This window comes from Moschus berezovskii, chromosome 4 (genome assembly GCF_049115385.1).
Source record: "Moschus berezovskii isolate FMDL1 chromosome 4, NW_MosBer_1.0, whole genome shotgun sequence".
Lineage (NCBI taxonomy): Eukaryota > Metazoa > Chordata > Mammalia > Artiodactyla > Moschidae > Moschus > Moschus berezovskii.
In genome coordinates, this window is record NC_142463.1 from 69,476,409 (window position 1) to 69,494,407 (window position 17,999).

General features: G+C 33.2%; 1 protein-coding gene across 12 annotated transcripts in view; it reads right to left on the reverse strand.

Moving 5' to 3' along the window:
- Window positions 1–273: 273 nt before the first annotated feature.
- Window positions 274–17,999, reverse strand: part of ZNF644 (zinc finger protein 644) — a 113,508-nt gene continuing 95,782 nt past the window's right edge. For 8 of the 12 annotated variants that reach the window (XM_088835480.1, XM_088835473.1, XM_088835475.1 and 5 more), the window contains 3 exons: window positions 16,821–16,943; window positions 2,727–2,829; window positions 274–1,866 (listed from right to left, as the gene is read on the reverse strand). In XM_088835480.1, the coding sequence (XP_088691606.1) occupies window positions 1,674–1,866; window positions 2,727–2,829; window positions 16,821–16,943 (419 nt within the window). In that variant the 3' untranslated portion in view covers window positions 274–1,673. The remainder of the gene's footprint in view (window positions 1,867–2,726; window positions 2,830–16,820; window positions 16,944–17,999) is intronic. The other 4 variants (XM_055402766.2, XM_088835482.1, XM_088835483.1 and 1 more) reach the window with 1 other exon arrangement.

A 17,999-nucleotide genomic window follows, 5' to 3' on the forward strand; every position in this document is an offset into this window, starting at 1 on the left:
CCATTGGTTGGGAATGATTCATTTAGTTCAGTTTCCTAATTTTATATATCAAGTGTGTGACTAAAGTAACCAGCTATGTATAAACAACATAAATGAAACACAACCTCAAGTGGACAATTTCCACCAGTGATAAAAATAAGAATGTTTCACACTATAGACATTATAATTTTCTTAAGTCTTTTTTTATTTAGAGATTTTTCTGGTAAGGAGATATATCATAGGAAAGCAATTCACTGGCAGTGAGGTATGTATATATACTCTACCAAAATACTCCTTATTTTAACTGCTTTTAACTTTATTTACATACGAAGAAAAGTATCAATGCATATCCTTGTTTCAACTATAGTATTAGCCATACTACATGAAATGAAATGGTGCTTGCATACAAAAACTGTTATTTGTAAAGGAATCTGATTTCAGATTAAAAGAACTAGCCTGTTTTTGGAAGGAATTTAAAAGGAGAATCACAATTTATCATGACCAAGACATCTGCACCATATTTTCCATTCCTCACAGCACATTTATTTCAGTAATTCCATTATGTCGGTTCTTAGCATGAGCATAGTGTTACACGATTTTCGTACATATAATCACATCCAAAACAAGTTCTAAAATTTAAATTGTAAACATTCTCATCATATGTAGAAATATTCAATTGGTCTATTAAGTTTTGTTAACTGATCAAATTTGGAAGAGACTATAAATGAGAAAGCCTATTCTAAACCGTGTAGTGAGCATTGTTTATTAATTACATTTCTACAACGTTAAATAAAGAGGCAAACCTGTCCTGTAAGCATGTCAAATTTTAGGTAAAACATTAAAAAGAAACAAATCTGTTAACAAAAGGATGTCTTGCAATAAAGAATATTAGATTTTTTAAAATCTATTATGATACAAAAATGTAAAGGGTAAATAGCATCTTTGTTGACAAAGTAGGAGGTAGCATGGATGCACCACTTTATTGTCTGAGAAATGCAACTGGAGTAAAGAATATTTCCTTACCACAAATAATTTCCAGGACTATGTACATATTTCTTTTAGAAATACTTGTTTAAACAAATCTCCCTCTACTTTTTAGTATAAAAAAAAAAAAAAAACCGTTCCATGTGATTTTAAAAAAACACTTACACGTCTAGATAGAATAGTACTCTGCCCTATTTGAGTGAACAGTCTCAAACTATGAAGTACATGATATTTAATGCCCTAAGTTGAGTAAATTTAGTTAGCGGTTCCTGGTATTATACAAAACACTAAATATATACAAACAAAATATAATATCTTATTTTTCAATCCAAGTCTTGTGGGGAATAAACAGAACCATGATTCTGGTAACACTGCAGAACACATAATTTTCCAGTAAGTCTGTCTTTAAGTATCCATGTGCAACAGTTTATTAATAACTGCTTACATGTACTGATCTTTCATTGAGTGAGCACAGTTAACTGACTAAATGTAGCAAACCTTAGAAACACCTCTTCCATCCTATATAAAATATAGAGACTACTTACTGTTTGAAGTACTCAATTTGCTCTGATGTCACTGTCATTCACTTTTCCCCATTTTCCTGCTTTAGTATTTATAAATGGATAGTTTAATGTGGCTTTGAAAAAAACAGACAAAGAATTTCAAATTTACATCCAATTCAAATTTGCTATTTAAAAGGTTTCCTTGTTCTATGAAGCTGCTTCTGCCATTAGTAGAGAAAATGAAGTTTCTGTAATGGAGGCAGGCTTTTTGAGTAGTGATGTGACTTCCACCATGCCAGCTCCAGTCCGTGGAAGATTAGCGTTTACAATGTGTCGTTGTAAGTGCTTAATCCAGTCTTCCTGAACAGACAATGGTCCACGAAAGACTAGGCCACAAAACCTATAGAAGAAGTTGATAACATTTCTCTTAACATGACCAATTAATTCCCTTTACTTAACAGTTTTGTTAACATAACCAATTTCCTTTATTTAAAACAAATTCTCCCCTCCCAAAAAACCCAATTCCCATAAAATTCATAAACACAAAGGGCAAACTTTACACTGAAGATAGTACTTGACAAAAGTTTCTAAATACCTACGAGGTCAAAATGATTAAATGTAATATTAAAACTGCCAATTCATACTAACTCCAGTAATACCTGCAGAGATGGGAACATTACTATGAAAATTAATTAAAAGGTCTTAACACCTACACATCTTAATTCCAAAATGCATTATTTTTTTTTTTTCAAAAGAAAAAAATGCACTCCTCAATTTAGAATTCCTTAAATTGCATTAGGACGAATACGGAAGGAGGTGTGAATGAGTCTGTATATCTACACTCATAAGTACGAGTGGAGAGAAAATATATTTCCAATAAGTAGGAACTCAAGATAATTTGAAAAACATCAAATTAAAGGAAACAAAGAACACGAATAAAACACAACAAAAAAAAAGCCACTTTTACAAATCACAATATCATAGAGGCCCTTCAGTTCAGTTCAGTTCAGTTCAGTCGCTCAGTCGTGTCCGACTCTCCGCGACCCCATGAATCACAGCATAATATAAAAAACTTGATTAGTTGTTGAAGTACAGCATATTATGAGTCATATAAGATTTTAAGTCTGTCTCTGAAAGTTCATTTGTAATTTGATTTTTGAGAATGCACCTTCAGTCAAAAATTTAAAAATCTCAAACAAAATATACATCTCAAAGCAAAATCTGAAGAAACTGAGCAGATTTGGTAATATAGGCATATACCTGCATCGGAGAATGTAAACCTCGTCAGCACCATGAGGTAATGTTAAAAGTTTCTTCTTGCTTCCGGATCTTGACCTTGATTTCTTTTGCTTACAATCTAAGGCTAAAAAGGGGAAGAAAAAGACTTAACATTTCTTATGTATTCTAAGTACACATACATACAGATACTTCTTGGGAGGTCAGACCATCTAAATCAAGTTAGAAAAGGTCTGCATTCATTTGTATTCTCTGAAGCATGCACTAACTTGAAGCTGGTTCTCTAATAGCAGTAATATTATCAGCATATACTCTTCTTGTACTCATTTTTCAAATAATGCTTTACCATACCAAATCAGAACTGAGAAGATAAAACTAAAATAACTTGAAATTACTAAAGTGGTCAATTACCACAGCAATGGCAATCTTCTCTCTTAGAATCATATATACATTATTTTAACATCTGGTTAAATCTTACTTCCAGGGAAACTATAACATCTTATACAAGATCATCAAGTTTGCATTTGATTACTTCTCCATTAATCAGATTTCACATACTTTGAAAACTTAGTAAAAAGTTCAATGCAATTCATTTTGAATTTTACAATAATAAATAGCTCTTAAAATTATAAGCTAGCCCTACATTTGAAAGGACAAAGAATGCTCAACTTTCATTTTTAAACTCAATCTGTATTGTATATACAAGCATAAATAAATATAGATCCAGATTATCTCACATAAGTTAACAAACAGACCACAAATTAAACGATGACTATTTGTTATTATTTTCATTTTATATTTTCTATTTTAAAAATGTGATTAAAAAGGGAAAAATGTTTATGTTAAAGTGCATCAAAATTCTAGTGCTAACTGTTCTTGAAATTTCTGTTACTTGACTTCTCCTTTAATCACTTACTTTAAAAAATCTAATTTAATAAAGAAAAAAGATTTTTTTTAATAGGTAGGAACAGATGGGACACAACATTTTATTCTTTAAATACAACTACACCATTCCTTTGGACAAAGTGATGATAGTATTCCAGGGTGCTGCTGGTCAATTAGCAGGAAGAGATGGTAAGAATTTATCTCTAGGGGCCTAAGGGGGAAGGGAAACAAATGTAACAGAAGAGTTGTCCAAATGAATTTTCTTCTGTTAACCTGTCATGTGAAATGCCCTGGAAAAATTCTAGGGAAGAGAGAATAGGAACTGGCTATTCAATGATTGTGTGAAATGAGTTTTTAAAGTCCAGGTTCCAAAAGAACAGATGCTACTATTACAAAACCAGTAAACAGACTACTGTTTCTTACAGTAGTCAAGTGGCAATGCTAACAGAAATGTCATACAGAAAATTAAAAACCATGAGAAGCCTAAATCTCATTCAAGCCACTGTCTTTTCCTTCCTGTCACTTGCCTCTTTAAAAGAAAAATCTAGGTCTCACAGTCTTTCTCTGTTTATCCTCACAAGAAGAATCTAATAAGTAAAGAACTACAGGAATTCAAGTTAAGTATTTAAGAATGGCTGCTTCAAAGCTGAACATCCAAAATCTGGAACAGAAAAATCTTACAAGGTTCTCATTAGTTAGCTCATTCAAGAGCCTGGCACATGGTAGGAACTCAATGAACACTTCTGCAACGAAAAATAAAGAAAAACCCAGTAATTTAACCTTTGACATTTAAAAGGCATATGAAAAGAAATTTGTTCTACTACTGTGTAATATATACTATAGTTCCTGTAGAACACTTCTGCATCATTTGTTTAAATGAACATGTTGCTAGCAGTCACACTTTTCTTCACTTGCCAGTCTAGCTTGTATGTAGAAACTAGGTTTTTCACAACCAGTAGAAAGAATGAGGTAACACATACTCTAATCAGCACATTCTTCTTCCTAGTTGCTTTGGTGACCAATTTGAATTTAGGTGAATTTCAAATAAATTCATACACTACAAGAGTTTAAGGAACTCAAAAAGGGCTAAGTGCTACTAGATGTCAGCGCCTCTTTTCCTATCTATAAGGTAAACCAAACACAATCCCTGTCTCTGTTACATGGAACAGGGGAACCATTTGGTGTATCATGAGATTACAGCTAGAATCTTTGATGAGCTTCCTGGGTTGTCAAAATGGCCACATTATATTCAAATTTCTTCTAAAGTGTAAATAAATTACTGTAGGATACAAATAAAATATATTGTAACAATCCTTTAAATATTTGTTCACAGAGTGCTATGTTAGGTGTGTAAAGCAAATTGAGGGAGAGGGATAAAGAGTAATGGGGAAGTATGTAAAAGAATGATTTACTAGTCAGTTATAAAACATTTAAGTTACATTTAGATGCTGTGACACTTTAAAAAAATGGAACTGGAAATATTTACTCAGAGGTGTAGAAATGTTTTTCACTTTAACAGAAGGAAACAAGAATTTTTCTGACTTTTGATATTATGTGAATTCTAGAAACTCTGAAGTTTAAGCTGTCTTATGAATGATCAGATCTAAATTTTAAATGAGAATATCATATTTTTGTTGTAATTAATATTTGAAGGTATTATGACTTGGGAAAGTAGGACAACTCTGTCAGCATATTATTGAGAATCTCTAGTACTTAAGAGTTCTAAGTAAGTTTAGGGAATAACAAGTATTAGGAATCCTTGGAAACTTGTCCATAAAGTTAAAATATTAAAAACCAGGGGCCTTTGGTAATTACACCTAAATATCTTTATTATCTTAATATCTCCATCATCACTTTAAAATTTCTTATCCCCTGAAATGTCATTTATGTTAGAACATAAAATATGAATACATTTAACAGAAATTTTTTTTTCTAATAACAACATCCAACTGTCACCCCTACAATACTGTCCAAAATTTTAGAAAAATGTGTAAGAATATTTAACATATTATAAATATGCACACAAAAGGGACATCGATATGGTAATCTCTACATCAAAAAGATGATTAACGCAAAATGTTCCACTAAATGAAAAAGATGATGTACAAACAAGACAATTACACAAATGTTCTCAAAACAGATTTTATTACATCTCAAGGGAAAAGCCATTTCATTCTGGACTGCTCCAGAAATCATTAGAACAAAACAACATCACTAACAGAAGTCAGTTTTAGTATAATGGGGCTCATCAATATTTCTGACAAGAAACTAAAAGTTTATTGAAGTCATTTATATGAATAATCTGCCAAATAGATAGTTATATTAATACAAAGGCTTTCTTTACAATACAATTTTATTTGCCCTTATTTGTTACTGTCAAAAACCAAACCAGACATATACCGTTTTTCTGTTTCAAAGTATTTTAAATCTAGCATTGTTTGTATACTTGAAATTTACAAAAAATACTAAATTAGTTTTGGAAATTCTTAATTTTTTCTCCTTGAGTATAACTGCTTCTTCAGAAATGAATAAACCCAATCACTCAAATCTTCCTATGTTTGAAGTGATCAATTTTAACCATTAGACTATAAAAAAAACTTTGCAGTTATCTAATTTATAAAGGATCCACATTGCTACTGGCAGTAATATTTTACTTGTAAGAAGAATGAATTGAGTTGAGCTGTAAGATCATATAAATATTTTTTATAATACAACTTTCAGTAAAACAGCTAGCTGTTTTGATAAATAGGAATGAGACAGAAATACAACAGACTATGAGCCCTCAAAAAGAACATCCAACTGCTATACTACAAAATACAACAGTTGTGTCTAAAGAACTAAACTGGATCAGTGAAAAACAAATCAATAAATAATATGATAAATTCAGGCCTGCTCTCTGAGACATTAGCTTTATACACAGAAGAAAAGTAATTTACTTTGGGTTCTAACATAAGTCCTTTTGCCACTTCCACATTTCTGCCCATTATATACATAATTGCTTCAGTGAATTTTATTTTCAATTCACTACACAAATGACCTCAAAGAATGAAGCTTTTTTCTTAAAAACATCTGAAGCCTCTATGGTAAAGAACTAACACTGTAACTAAATTAACATTCATCACCAAAATACTGTTATCTGCTATCATCCTTCCCTACCCATTTAGTCAAAAGCCCTATTTCATCTGTTTTGTTCCTACCTGATTGTTGGCATATTTAGGGTAAAGTCAAACCTAATACAAGGGCCACGTTACACACGTCCAGAGTAAGAGGCATTCTAGAGTGTGTGTATACACACCCACCCACCCACCCACCCACACACACACACACACACACATATCCCTTCTAGAGAAAATTTCTTCTCCATCTAGTTGACCTGTATAACATGGGCAGGCCAATGGTAGCTATGAGCTCATTGAGGAAAACAGCAGGGATAAAAATGACATGAATAGATAAGTTAATATTCCTAGCACCATTAACAAGCTGATGATGCAGGTAATGCCAGTGGTGATGTGGGAAGAAGATAACAAACTCAATTCTAGTTGCTGCCATTATCCTTCAAGGCCCATAAGCCCCGAGCACACACAAGATTGTGCAAACAGCATTTTCTTCCCCTCAGCCCCAACTAAGCGGGTGAAGAGAAACATGTTAGCTTGTATAAAATAGGGATGTAGGTTTGGGGAAATCATTTGTTGAGAACCTAAGTTCTTTTTTCTTCAGTGTGTACTTTTCTCTTTGCAAAAAGTACTTATAAGACTGACTTCGTGGGTGTACAACTTGTGGCAGTCATACTGCATCCCAAACATGGTTTAATGCTCTGTTGTTACAGTCTGGATATTCCCAATAATTTCTGAACATGAGGTACTATAATTTCATTTTGTACACTATCTTGCAAATTATGTAGCCAGTTCTAGATCCTGAGTAGCAGCTACCCCAAATGAGAAGGGCTGACCTCAGTTCCACCTCTTAATCTCTGCCCATTAAAAAAAAAAAAAAACTTATTAAGAGAAAAACTGTTAAATCCCACTCTCTGTAGCCCATTAAAAATGGAAAGGACTTCCCTACTCCCAACACCAACTCTTTGGTCCTACCTACCAAAAACAAACCATAAACAAACCAGTCATTATTCCCAAAATGTACATATAAAGCAGTTTAAGTAGTTCATTGTTATGAAAGCAATGTTCCCCTTCCAATTGGAATTTAACATATACATTCACAACTAGCAACCTCAGAAGTGTATTTTCACCATCATTTTCCCTTGCTATTTTCACTCTAAAACTTGATTTATTTTTAGTGCTCTAAGTTACTTCCATTAATTTTTAAAGTTTTCATACTCAATAATGAAAAACAGTAACAGTAACTTTGGATCACAGAGCAATTATGGCAAAGTTAATTAGGTACTACATGACTTAACATTTTACTTGGAAGAGGATGAAGTGAAAAATATTTGAAAAACAGATTTCCTTTCCTTCAAGTTTATGGCTGAGTATCAGTTTAGAGGATTCAGGTGGCTTGAGTTTGCCCTACAAAGTATGAGGCTGTATTAATATTAATGGTAGCAACAGCCTTATGTGCTTGGTTCAGAGAAGTTATCTACTTGGGACAAGAAAAAGTACATATATTCGGTATCTAGAAACCTCTGCTATATCAAAGTAGAGGGAATGACTAGTAAAATAATATTTGAGTATTATCAGTGCAAAGGGGAAAGCTAAACATAAATATGAAACTTTATCACACATTTTTATAGACAGAAATTGGAGGTAGACTAGTCTTTCTAGGTTGCAAAAAGCTAAAAGCTAGTAATACCCCAGGAACAAACAGTTTATTGTTTAGTTAAGAGTAAACAGGAAAGCAAATATATTACCTCTCTGTGGTAAAAGATAAGAAAAAAACCTTAAAATTTCTCCTTAAGGTAGGTTGGATTTGCATGCTGTTTTACTAAACACAATAGGCATTTAATATCAATCTCTTATCTAACACTAAGACATCCCTAAAATTGGAATAAACATTAAAATACATAATGACAAATCTGCTGTAAATCACGTTTAGAATCACCTGAATACAATCCCATTCCCTGGTCTCTAAAAGTGTCAGTATGTTCAAATTATCATTTCATATTTATTGGGAGTAATTAAGTGATTGTTCCTGTAAAAATTAGTTAAGTAAGGAAATGACCTTATTTAAAACTTTGTTAAATTATCTTTAAAATAATCATGTTCAACATAGAGCTCAGAATAATTATAATAGTAAATCTAAATGTCACAAATCCACAATCTCAATAGATCTTTCAGCATTTTATCATTTTGAAGTATTTTTTACACTCCATCCAAAATCTGAACTATTATCAAACACAGTGCTGACTAGCTACTTTCTGGTTTAGCTAACTTCTAGTTAAGGCCACAATTAAACACACTTTATAAGTGCTGGACAGCAAGAATTAATCTTATTCCTCAAACTCTAGACACAACAAAGAAACAGTAAATCTCACTTTTCCACTTCTTACTTTAGTGAAGGACCACCAGTCTCAACAAGCCATCCTCTTGCTCTAACCTCCAAAAGAGAAAATCTGTGTATTATTTCCATAAAGTCACTTAAAGTAGATTTATCTACAGTTTAGGTCTGGCCAAGAACATACCGTGTTATTATAAAATCAACTACATTTTAATTCATATTCATATTATAAACAGCATTCAAGAGATTTATGTTAGAATAGAAATCATAGCAAACACAACATGAGAACTGAGGTTATAAAGATATCAGACAAGTTAAAAAATTCAAACTTAAAAACTGTCAGATCCAGATTAAGTCAACTGTTAAGAAAAATCAAAACTCAGAAAATGAGTAAGCCACAGAACCGATAGGAATGCTAAGAGACTAGTTAGGACTTTCATGAAAAACAAGATATAGGTCAAAAAAGATTATCAGTCAAATAGAATTCCTAAACTGTATAACCTATGACCAGTAAAAAAGAAGGCATCATAAAATATTAAATACTTTATGCTGTAATAGTACAAAACTCTTAGGCTCCATTCTCCTAAAAACAAATGTACTGATTCAGTTAAGTGTGACTGCTTTGTTAACAGTAGACAGATAGGTAATGATGTGCTGATAGATAAACGACGGCCAGAGGAGTAATGAAGGCACCAAACACGCTAGTAGCAAATTCATTAAATGTACTGGTATAACCATCTTCTCAATAACAAAGCTTAAAACTCTGCGCCATCTCCCATCTTTCCTCTTATTCTTCTACCTCTAAATAATCTGCCAAGTTCTACTTAATTAACTTCCACAATCTTATCCATGCATTTTTATTCCTCCTTTACATTCCAACTGCCATTATCCTGAATCAGGACTCTTAAAATTAACTCATCTACAATTTCTCCACTTCCCCACCAAATCCTTTAATTTTTATTTCAGTTCAGTTCAGTCGCTCAGTCATGTCTGACTCTGCGACCCCATGAATCACAGCACACCAGGCCTCCCTGTCCATCACCAACTCCCGGAGTTCACTCAAACTCATGTCCATTGAGTCGGTGATGCCATCCAGCCATCTCATTCTCTGTCGTCCCCTTCTCCTCCTGCCCCCAATCTCTCCCAGCATCAGAGTCTTTTCCAGTGAGTCAACTCTTCGCGTGAGGTGGCCAAACTATTGGAGTTTCAGCTTTAGCATCAGTCCTTTCAATGAACACCCAGGATTGATCTCCTTTAGAATGGACTGGTTGGATCTCCTTGCAGTCCAAGGGACTCTCAAGAGTCTTCTCCAACACCACAAAAAGGAGTTTTTAAAGTTTCACACAAATTTGTTTAAAAAGTCTTTACTGGCTGCTCAACAAAACTAATTCTAACACCATGGTTTAGCATTCTATTAATAGCATTCTATGTCCTTTACCTGTCCAACTCTATTCCTTTTTCTCCTGCTTCTCAGTATTTTCAATAAACGTCTCACACAGTTCCAAGTTGCTTCTTTGCAGACATGCTGCTTCCCTTCCCCAACTCCCATTTCCATTTCAATTAACAATCTTTCAAGGTCCAAATCAGATGCTAATTCCAGAAGCCTTGCTTGGTCCTAGTCTAGTTGAAAGGAACTTCTTCATCTTAACTTCCTCAAGTATTTCATGTACACTTATAACTTGGCACTTAACATGTTTTGCTTATACCATACTGTAATATCCAATTTATCTCTGTAGTACTTAGCATAATACACAAACCACCTTGAAGAAAATGTTAATTGAATTAGTGAATAAATCAGCCAATCACCTTTTCGTTTTGTGGGCAAATAGCCCAATTTTTGCTGGCATAATGGAACAATTTGCATCCGTTAAGGTGACTCTAAATACTCAAATAATTATATTATACTCAGGCTGAAATAAGAATAACAGTTTAGAAACACTACCATCGCAAAGTGGTTAGGATGAAATCAACTTTGACAATAGTCTTCCATTACCTAGAACATTTACTCAACTTGAACAAATCACTATTTGGCTAATCCTTAATAAATCATACATTACTGTGCAGACAAATATACAGATATATACCCTTAATGAAGAGTAGTACCACAGAGATAAATTATAGCCAGGAAATTTCAGAAACCCATCTTTCAGTGTCATGAAGAACACTGAAAAGAACTATCTTTTAAAAACACAAATTAGAACATGTCATTTCCTTATTTAAAATATTCTTCAGTGACTTCTTAACATTCTTAGCAAGCACTCAAAGTATCAAACCCCACCTTTCTGGCATTATCATCTTCCCAAACACCTGTAACTAATTCTCCCAAGAGAAAAACTGATTCCAAATTCCACCCCTTTCTCCCATACTGTGTTGTTTTCTCTACCTGGAAGGTCCTCACTTCATCTCTTCTTCCTCAAGCTACTCAGTCTTCAGACTCAGGGTCTAGTTGAAACCTTACAAAGCCTTCTGTAACAGTGTTATTGGTCCTCATCCTACCAGATCACCATCATTAAGTTTATGCAGTTGGAGTGCAAGTTCTTTATAGGTTCAGAGCTAGCACAGTTGTGGTATAACAGTTAATAACTAAAATTTTTGTTGAATGAATATGACTGCTCATTTTATTTTTCTTACCCATAGTAAACATTGTAAGAAATATACCGGCATGAGCTGTCTTGTCTTTTTTCTTTTTCTTTCTGAGGCGCTATCTAACAATGAAACAAATAGTAAAGGCAGCAAGGAAAAACAAAATCAATTTAATTCCCAGCTCCCCTTGAAAGGAGGCCTAGACTAAAGAACTTGAACTCCCACAGAACATAAAGTAACATACGATCCACTGGTTTGCTTAAAAGTGGATGGCATGAAAAAATAAAAGTGACTTTACTAAAAAAAGAATGTAGATACATTACATTAGTGGTATTGACCGAAAAGACGGAGTATAAATTCAAGTTATTTTTTTCTCATTGGAAAAGTGATTCTTTAATTATAATGAGTCTGTTGTTGTAGAACAGCAACGATCATGCTTTATTTTCAAAATGTTATCATGGGAAGTATTCTGAAGATAATGAAATGAAGCTTTCCTCCCAAATATCTGCATATGTAAAACTATTTTTCTTGCATTAATTTTAAGTATCTAGAAATTCCTAACTTATTAATACTTCAAATGCTAAAGGTGAGCACTTGATTAAAAAACATGATCTACAGATAAACATTTGAATATGAGTAAAGAAAATTCATTTGCTGCCACAGAGGAGTGTTATGATTTCCAAACTATTATTATTGCTGATTCTAATCAGTATTAGTTTCTAAACAAGACACTTAAGGGAAGTGTTTTCAATCTGTGGGTAGTGACTTCTCACTGGGTAGAAATCAATTCACTGGGTCATGACCAGTATTAATTTTTAATGAGAAAGAATACAACAGAAAATATCAGAGTACATCATACTCAATTCAGGTGAGTGAATGAGTGAACAAGTGTGTATATATATATATATATATATATATATATGAATGTATATATGTATGAATATACAGGGTCAAGATGTAAAATGGAATTCCAATAAAAATACTGAATACCATTCTTGTGTTTTCTTCTTTTTAGGAGATGACGGATTGCTGTTACCACAGAAAAGCATCATACAAACATGCATTCATCTTAGATATATTTCCTTTCACAACATTCTCTCTACCTGAACTCCAATTATTTTCCTTTATCTGTCAAAAATTCACTTTCACTTTGACCTCAAATTTTTTTATTTCCAAATGCAGACTAAGTTGAGAGAATTCACTTTATCTTGAATAATTTCAAATATTAAAAAATTTTAATAACCAGAGTGACCCTAAAATTTATTGTGCAATCCAGTACACTTATGAGAGTGAAAGAGGCACTATTACTCAAGTCACTCTGTTACCTTAGTAAATATACTGTTTCAAATACTGCCAGTATAAAAAAGATACCATTTAACTAATTAAAAGATTATTAAACACAAAAGCCAATAAAGTAAAAAGTCCAAAACCATTTAAAATAAATTGCATGAAATTTCTAATTTTTAATGAAAATTAATAATGTTCTTATTAGACTATACAAAGAATCAACCAGGAAAAAAATCTGTATGGATATGTAAAGCAATCTATAGAGAACAAAACCTGAAAAAGAAGTCTAGCAATAATAGTACAGTCTATATTAACTGGAAAAAAATTCTTGAATAAGAAGTATATCTTGAATTTACAGTAATGTAGGATATACAGTAACCCTTTAGAAATAGCCTCTTTAGACAAAAATCCACTAAAAAAACAGTAAAACAGCTTCATGGATGATTATCCACAACTGAAGGCACATGGAAATCACTAACAATTTATTTGAACCTGCCCAATGGATGATAAACTAAGTCAGTTCTGGGCAAAATTTAAATCTGTGAAGTTTACTCTTTTCTGACAACTGAACACTGTTCCAAGTATGGCTACCTCTTCCATGTCCTTAATTTCCAAACTTTCCTACCTTCTTCATTATTTCTTTTTACTTAAATTAGGATTTATATCTGTGATCATTGAAATGAGTGTGATGTTATATAATTCTGGCATCTTGTAACTGTTACACACACATACACATGCACACACAACACAAAGATTTCTTAGGGCTCCAGATTCCCAGTTCTGTATTCTTCCCACTTCATTGTTAGTTGGCATCTCCTCTTTCTTAGTTTTTACCAGAGGAAGGGCCCATGGATGAAAACCTTCAATGGTTATCATCTATATATAAAGCCTACATATAGAAAATATTTTATCTGTGGATGATAAAGTACATGTTTCTGGGATGGGGGTCATACTGAAGTCTCAAAAATGTCAATAACCACCTCCCCAAAAGAATCGAGAACTATCACATTAGAAGTATTTGAGTCATCAGTAAACAAATATTTGAGAAACAGAGGAGCATCCTTTTCATTCTCTTCAGAATAGCTGGAATATTTTTCTTTCTCAAAAAGCCACCAGTTCCCAGAGACAAGGCCAGGAGCTGGTGGCTTCTAAGAAGGCTTGGGAGCTTATTCTACCGCATGAATCAAAGTATGCCTTGATCATTTCATCAAGGATCTATGGTTTTTCTTCCAAAGTAGGCCACATAATTAAAAATACACATCAATCAAATCTGCTTGGACTAGGAGAATAGAGGTTTCAGTTCTACTTATTTTTGCCTTACATTGTTTCAGTTTTGTGATATACCTGGATTAAAGTAAATTAAAAAAAAAAGATTCTGTAGTTTATTCCTCAAAACAGCATCTATGTATTCTTTAAAAATAATGCCTTTTACTCATATGAATTGATGAATGCCTTACAATAACTCAATGGAACCCTCCAGAATAATAGGGTGGGACCATTATTTTATACCAGTGAAACTGATATGGAAGAAGAGAATAGGTATGTGGAGTTTATAAATGTAGTACAGAATTCTCCATTTGGAAAAAAAAAACATTAATAAAGCTGATAAAAACTTATTGGCATGAATAAGCAGCAAAAATATCTTCTATGTAGCTCTACTGGTCAAGATTTTGGGAAAATGTTTCAGTATTTCCAAGGGACTGTGTGATTTTTATATTTCCTTAAAGTGGATGGGGGCTGTGGAAAATACCACCTTTCTTCATCTTTTCATTTCCCTTCTCTTTGCCCTAGGACTGCCTAATACACACTTTTATATTTTTAACACTTCTGATAGTTGGTTAGTATTTAATAACATTTAAACATAGCATCCCCTTTCTTGATGCCCACAAAAATGTATCCCCATTCATCCTGTATTACTTTTTTCCCAACTAATGAAATTTTTTAAATGATAAAGTGTTCATGAGAATGCACCCTCAGTCAATGGAAGGTTATGATCAGTTATTTATTAGCAATTAATACTATGTTCTGAAGGATTTTCAGATAAGATAAAGGCATTTTTTAATGGACTACAAAATCTAGACTGGAGAGATCCCCCCCAGCGAATATTTATGTAATGTGCCCAAACAGAATGGAACATTTTCTAAAGTCTTCTGAAATCTAATGCAGGCCTAACTCATTTCTTGGGCTAGGCATGTATTAGACAGTATGTTCTCTCTTTCTTTATTTTTTTCCTTTCTTTCTTGATCACACCATGCAGCTTGCAGGATCTCAGTTCTTCAATCAAGAACTGAACGTGAGTCATGGCAGTGAAGCCCAGACTCCTAACCACTAGGCCATCAGGGAACTACTCTCCCTCCTCTTTCTAATTAGACTTTTCACCAGAATGCTCCTCACCTTGAACCCAACTTCACTTTTAGGATTTTTCCATTGCTATCACTCTGTATGTGGTAAGTAACAGTGATTAAAAACAAAGGCCTTGGTATAACACAGCCTTGACTGAAATTTCAAGTCTGCTATTAGCTGTGTACGTTTTGGACAACTTGCTTACGTTCTCTAAAGCTCTACTTTCCTATAAAATACAGATCATTATAACACGTACAACTAAAATGGTGGTTGTGAAGATTAAATGTTATGCATGTAAGTTGCATGCAGCATAGTGTCTAATGCATAGAAGTGTTCAATATAAATTAGTGGCTATGATAACAATAATGATTTCCTGCTTCTACGGCCTCTTATTTTCACTGTCCCCTGCCTCTAATGTCTGCAATCACCTTTCAAGACTGATGAAGCTAGAAGTAACTAAAATGTCACAGTAGGAGGACTAATTCAGTAAAGTAAAGCTCACTCTACTTCCCTCCTTTTAATATAAATGGTCAGTAGTCACCCCAAGTCAGTGATATATTAAGTCAAGATAAAGCAAAGAAGCAGAAGAAAGACACTAGTGTGACTACACGTGCTTCTTCAGTGGCAAGAACATACTGAATGTAAGCCATAGGAAGACATGAGGAAGAATAAAAAAGCTGGATAAACAACTAGAAGAAAGCAGAAGGCAGTGATCTAAAAGAGCAAGAGAAATAAAAAGACTGGAAAGAGATTTTTAGGCAAAAGGATTTATGTAGATCTATTTAGAAAAGAGAGTATTTTAAGATGTTAGAAAGATGGGGTTTGCTAAAGCAAGGTTGCTTGAAAGGCTACAAACAAAATGAGCAAGGCATTCTATAAGATTTTTAAGAAGCAGTATTACATATGAGTAAGCTAATAAAATTTTCACAAGCTAGCCACATGAGAAGGTATCTGCAAGGTTGGGCTAACCAACCAAAAATAACACAGAAATGTGCATGGTAACATTTATGTGCATAGCTATATTTATTAATGTTAAATATAGCTTAGGGGCATTAAATGAAAAATTTATTCAATCATAAACACAGGCCATTAAGGCTAGCCCCTTCAAAAAGTTGATCTGTAGACTAATGAAGACTTGTTCATTTGCTTATTTTTCTAATCTAGCTACGTATCTGAAATTTCACTATAATTTCCTTGCCAAATAAAGCATTTCCCTAAGCTAGAATTCTTTTTTACCAAAGAGAGGTGTCTTACTAGAATCTACTAACAAAAATAAACGTAAAAATAGTATAATTTAAAAATCAATAAAAATAATGTAGACTCAAAAGTTTCCACACCTCTATTGGGTTACTTTTTCCTCAAATCAAGCCAATAAGAGCTAAATGAAAAAGAATAACTTAATTAAAACTATATCCAATAGTTTACAAGTTGCTGAAATTTAATGTGTGTTCAGGCTCAACTGCTGCTTACAAAAGAAAGCTATAAATATCATCTGAATTAGCACCAGTCTGGTGAGGAAAAAAAAAGTGTATTGTATCAAACAGACTTGCTGTGTTATCTGTTCAAACATACCTGTACCAGTCAAAAGTCCAGCACTCTTCTTTCGTGCATAAGCGCGTAAGTGGTTGGACAGGCTAACAGCACTTGTAAACGTCGTATTGCAATGCACACATGTTCTAAGCTTCACAGGCATACCTATCATTCAAAAGAAAACTATAATCCAGTTCTCACTTCAAAAAGTGAAATTTTCTTAGGTAAAAGCGTGAAGAAAAGTACCACAATAAAGATGGTTTTAAAAAACGTTCATTGAATTAGCTTAAGATATGGAGGGGAAATTAAGTTAACTATTATTAGTTTGTAGTTAGTATTTAGAGGCAACCCATGCTCTTTTGGAAAGGGAGAAGAGGAATGTCTTGAACCCCTGAGTATCTCTGGATTTAATACCTATTATCACTTTCTTGCAGATTTCTGTGTTACGCAGATCATTTCCTAAACCTAAAATACAATCATGTGATTTGAATTGCACAGTTCTGTTGAGAAGTTTCAAAGTTTACAACATTATCAATAAAAAAAAAAATTAAAAAGTCTAGTTGACAAAGTGGTAATTAAAGTGTTTTACCCACAAAACCGTAAAAGGCTCAATACTAAATTAGGCTTTCTGATGAAGGCTGGGAGAAAAGGTGGTAAAACACACCACTGAACAGCTGTTAGACACAACATTTTAGTCAGGGCATTTTATGTTCATTACTCTGAATGCGCAATCAATAATGAAAGTTAATGATCTGAAGTTTTTTCCTAAAATCTTTGTGCTAAATAAATGATCAACAAGCTAACATCTCAGTCATCACAGTAAAGAAAACATGTTGAAACAATAAGAAACTCCTATCTTCTCAGACAGCCCTCATGCCCCCAACACATTTCAACTGGTTTTTTCAACACTGTTGTGATAGCCACAGATACACTTTACCCTCTCTGAAGTGTACTACAGCTTGGCCAACATAACTGCCACATCTTGCTTACATTTTATCCCTCTGAAAAATGTTGAAATATTAGCATGTTGAAAGACTCTCTTTGTACAAAAGAAAGATCCCTAATAACCAGAAGCCCATACAAGATAAATTGTTTTTCAGACCACTTACAAGACAATCTTTCCTCAAATCAAATCTGCATTACAAATATTTAGAATACCCCAATGTTTGCCCAAAGTAAACAAACCAACGTTATAGTAATTTTATTCATTATTAATTCACT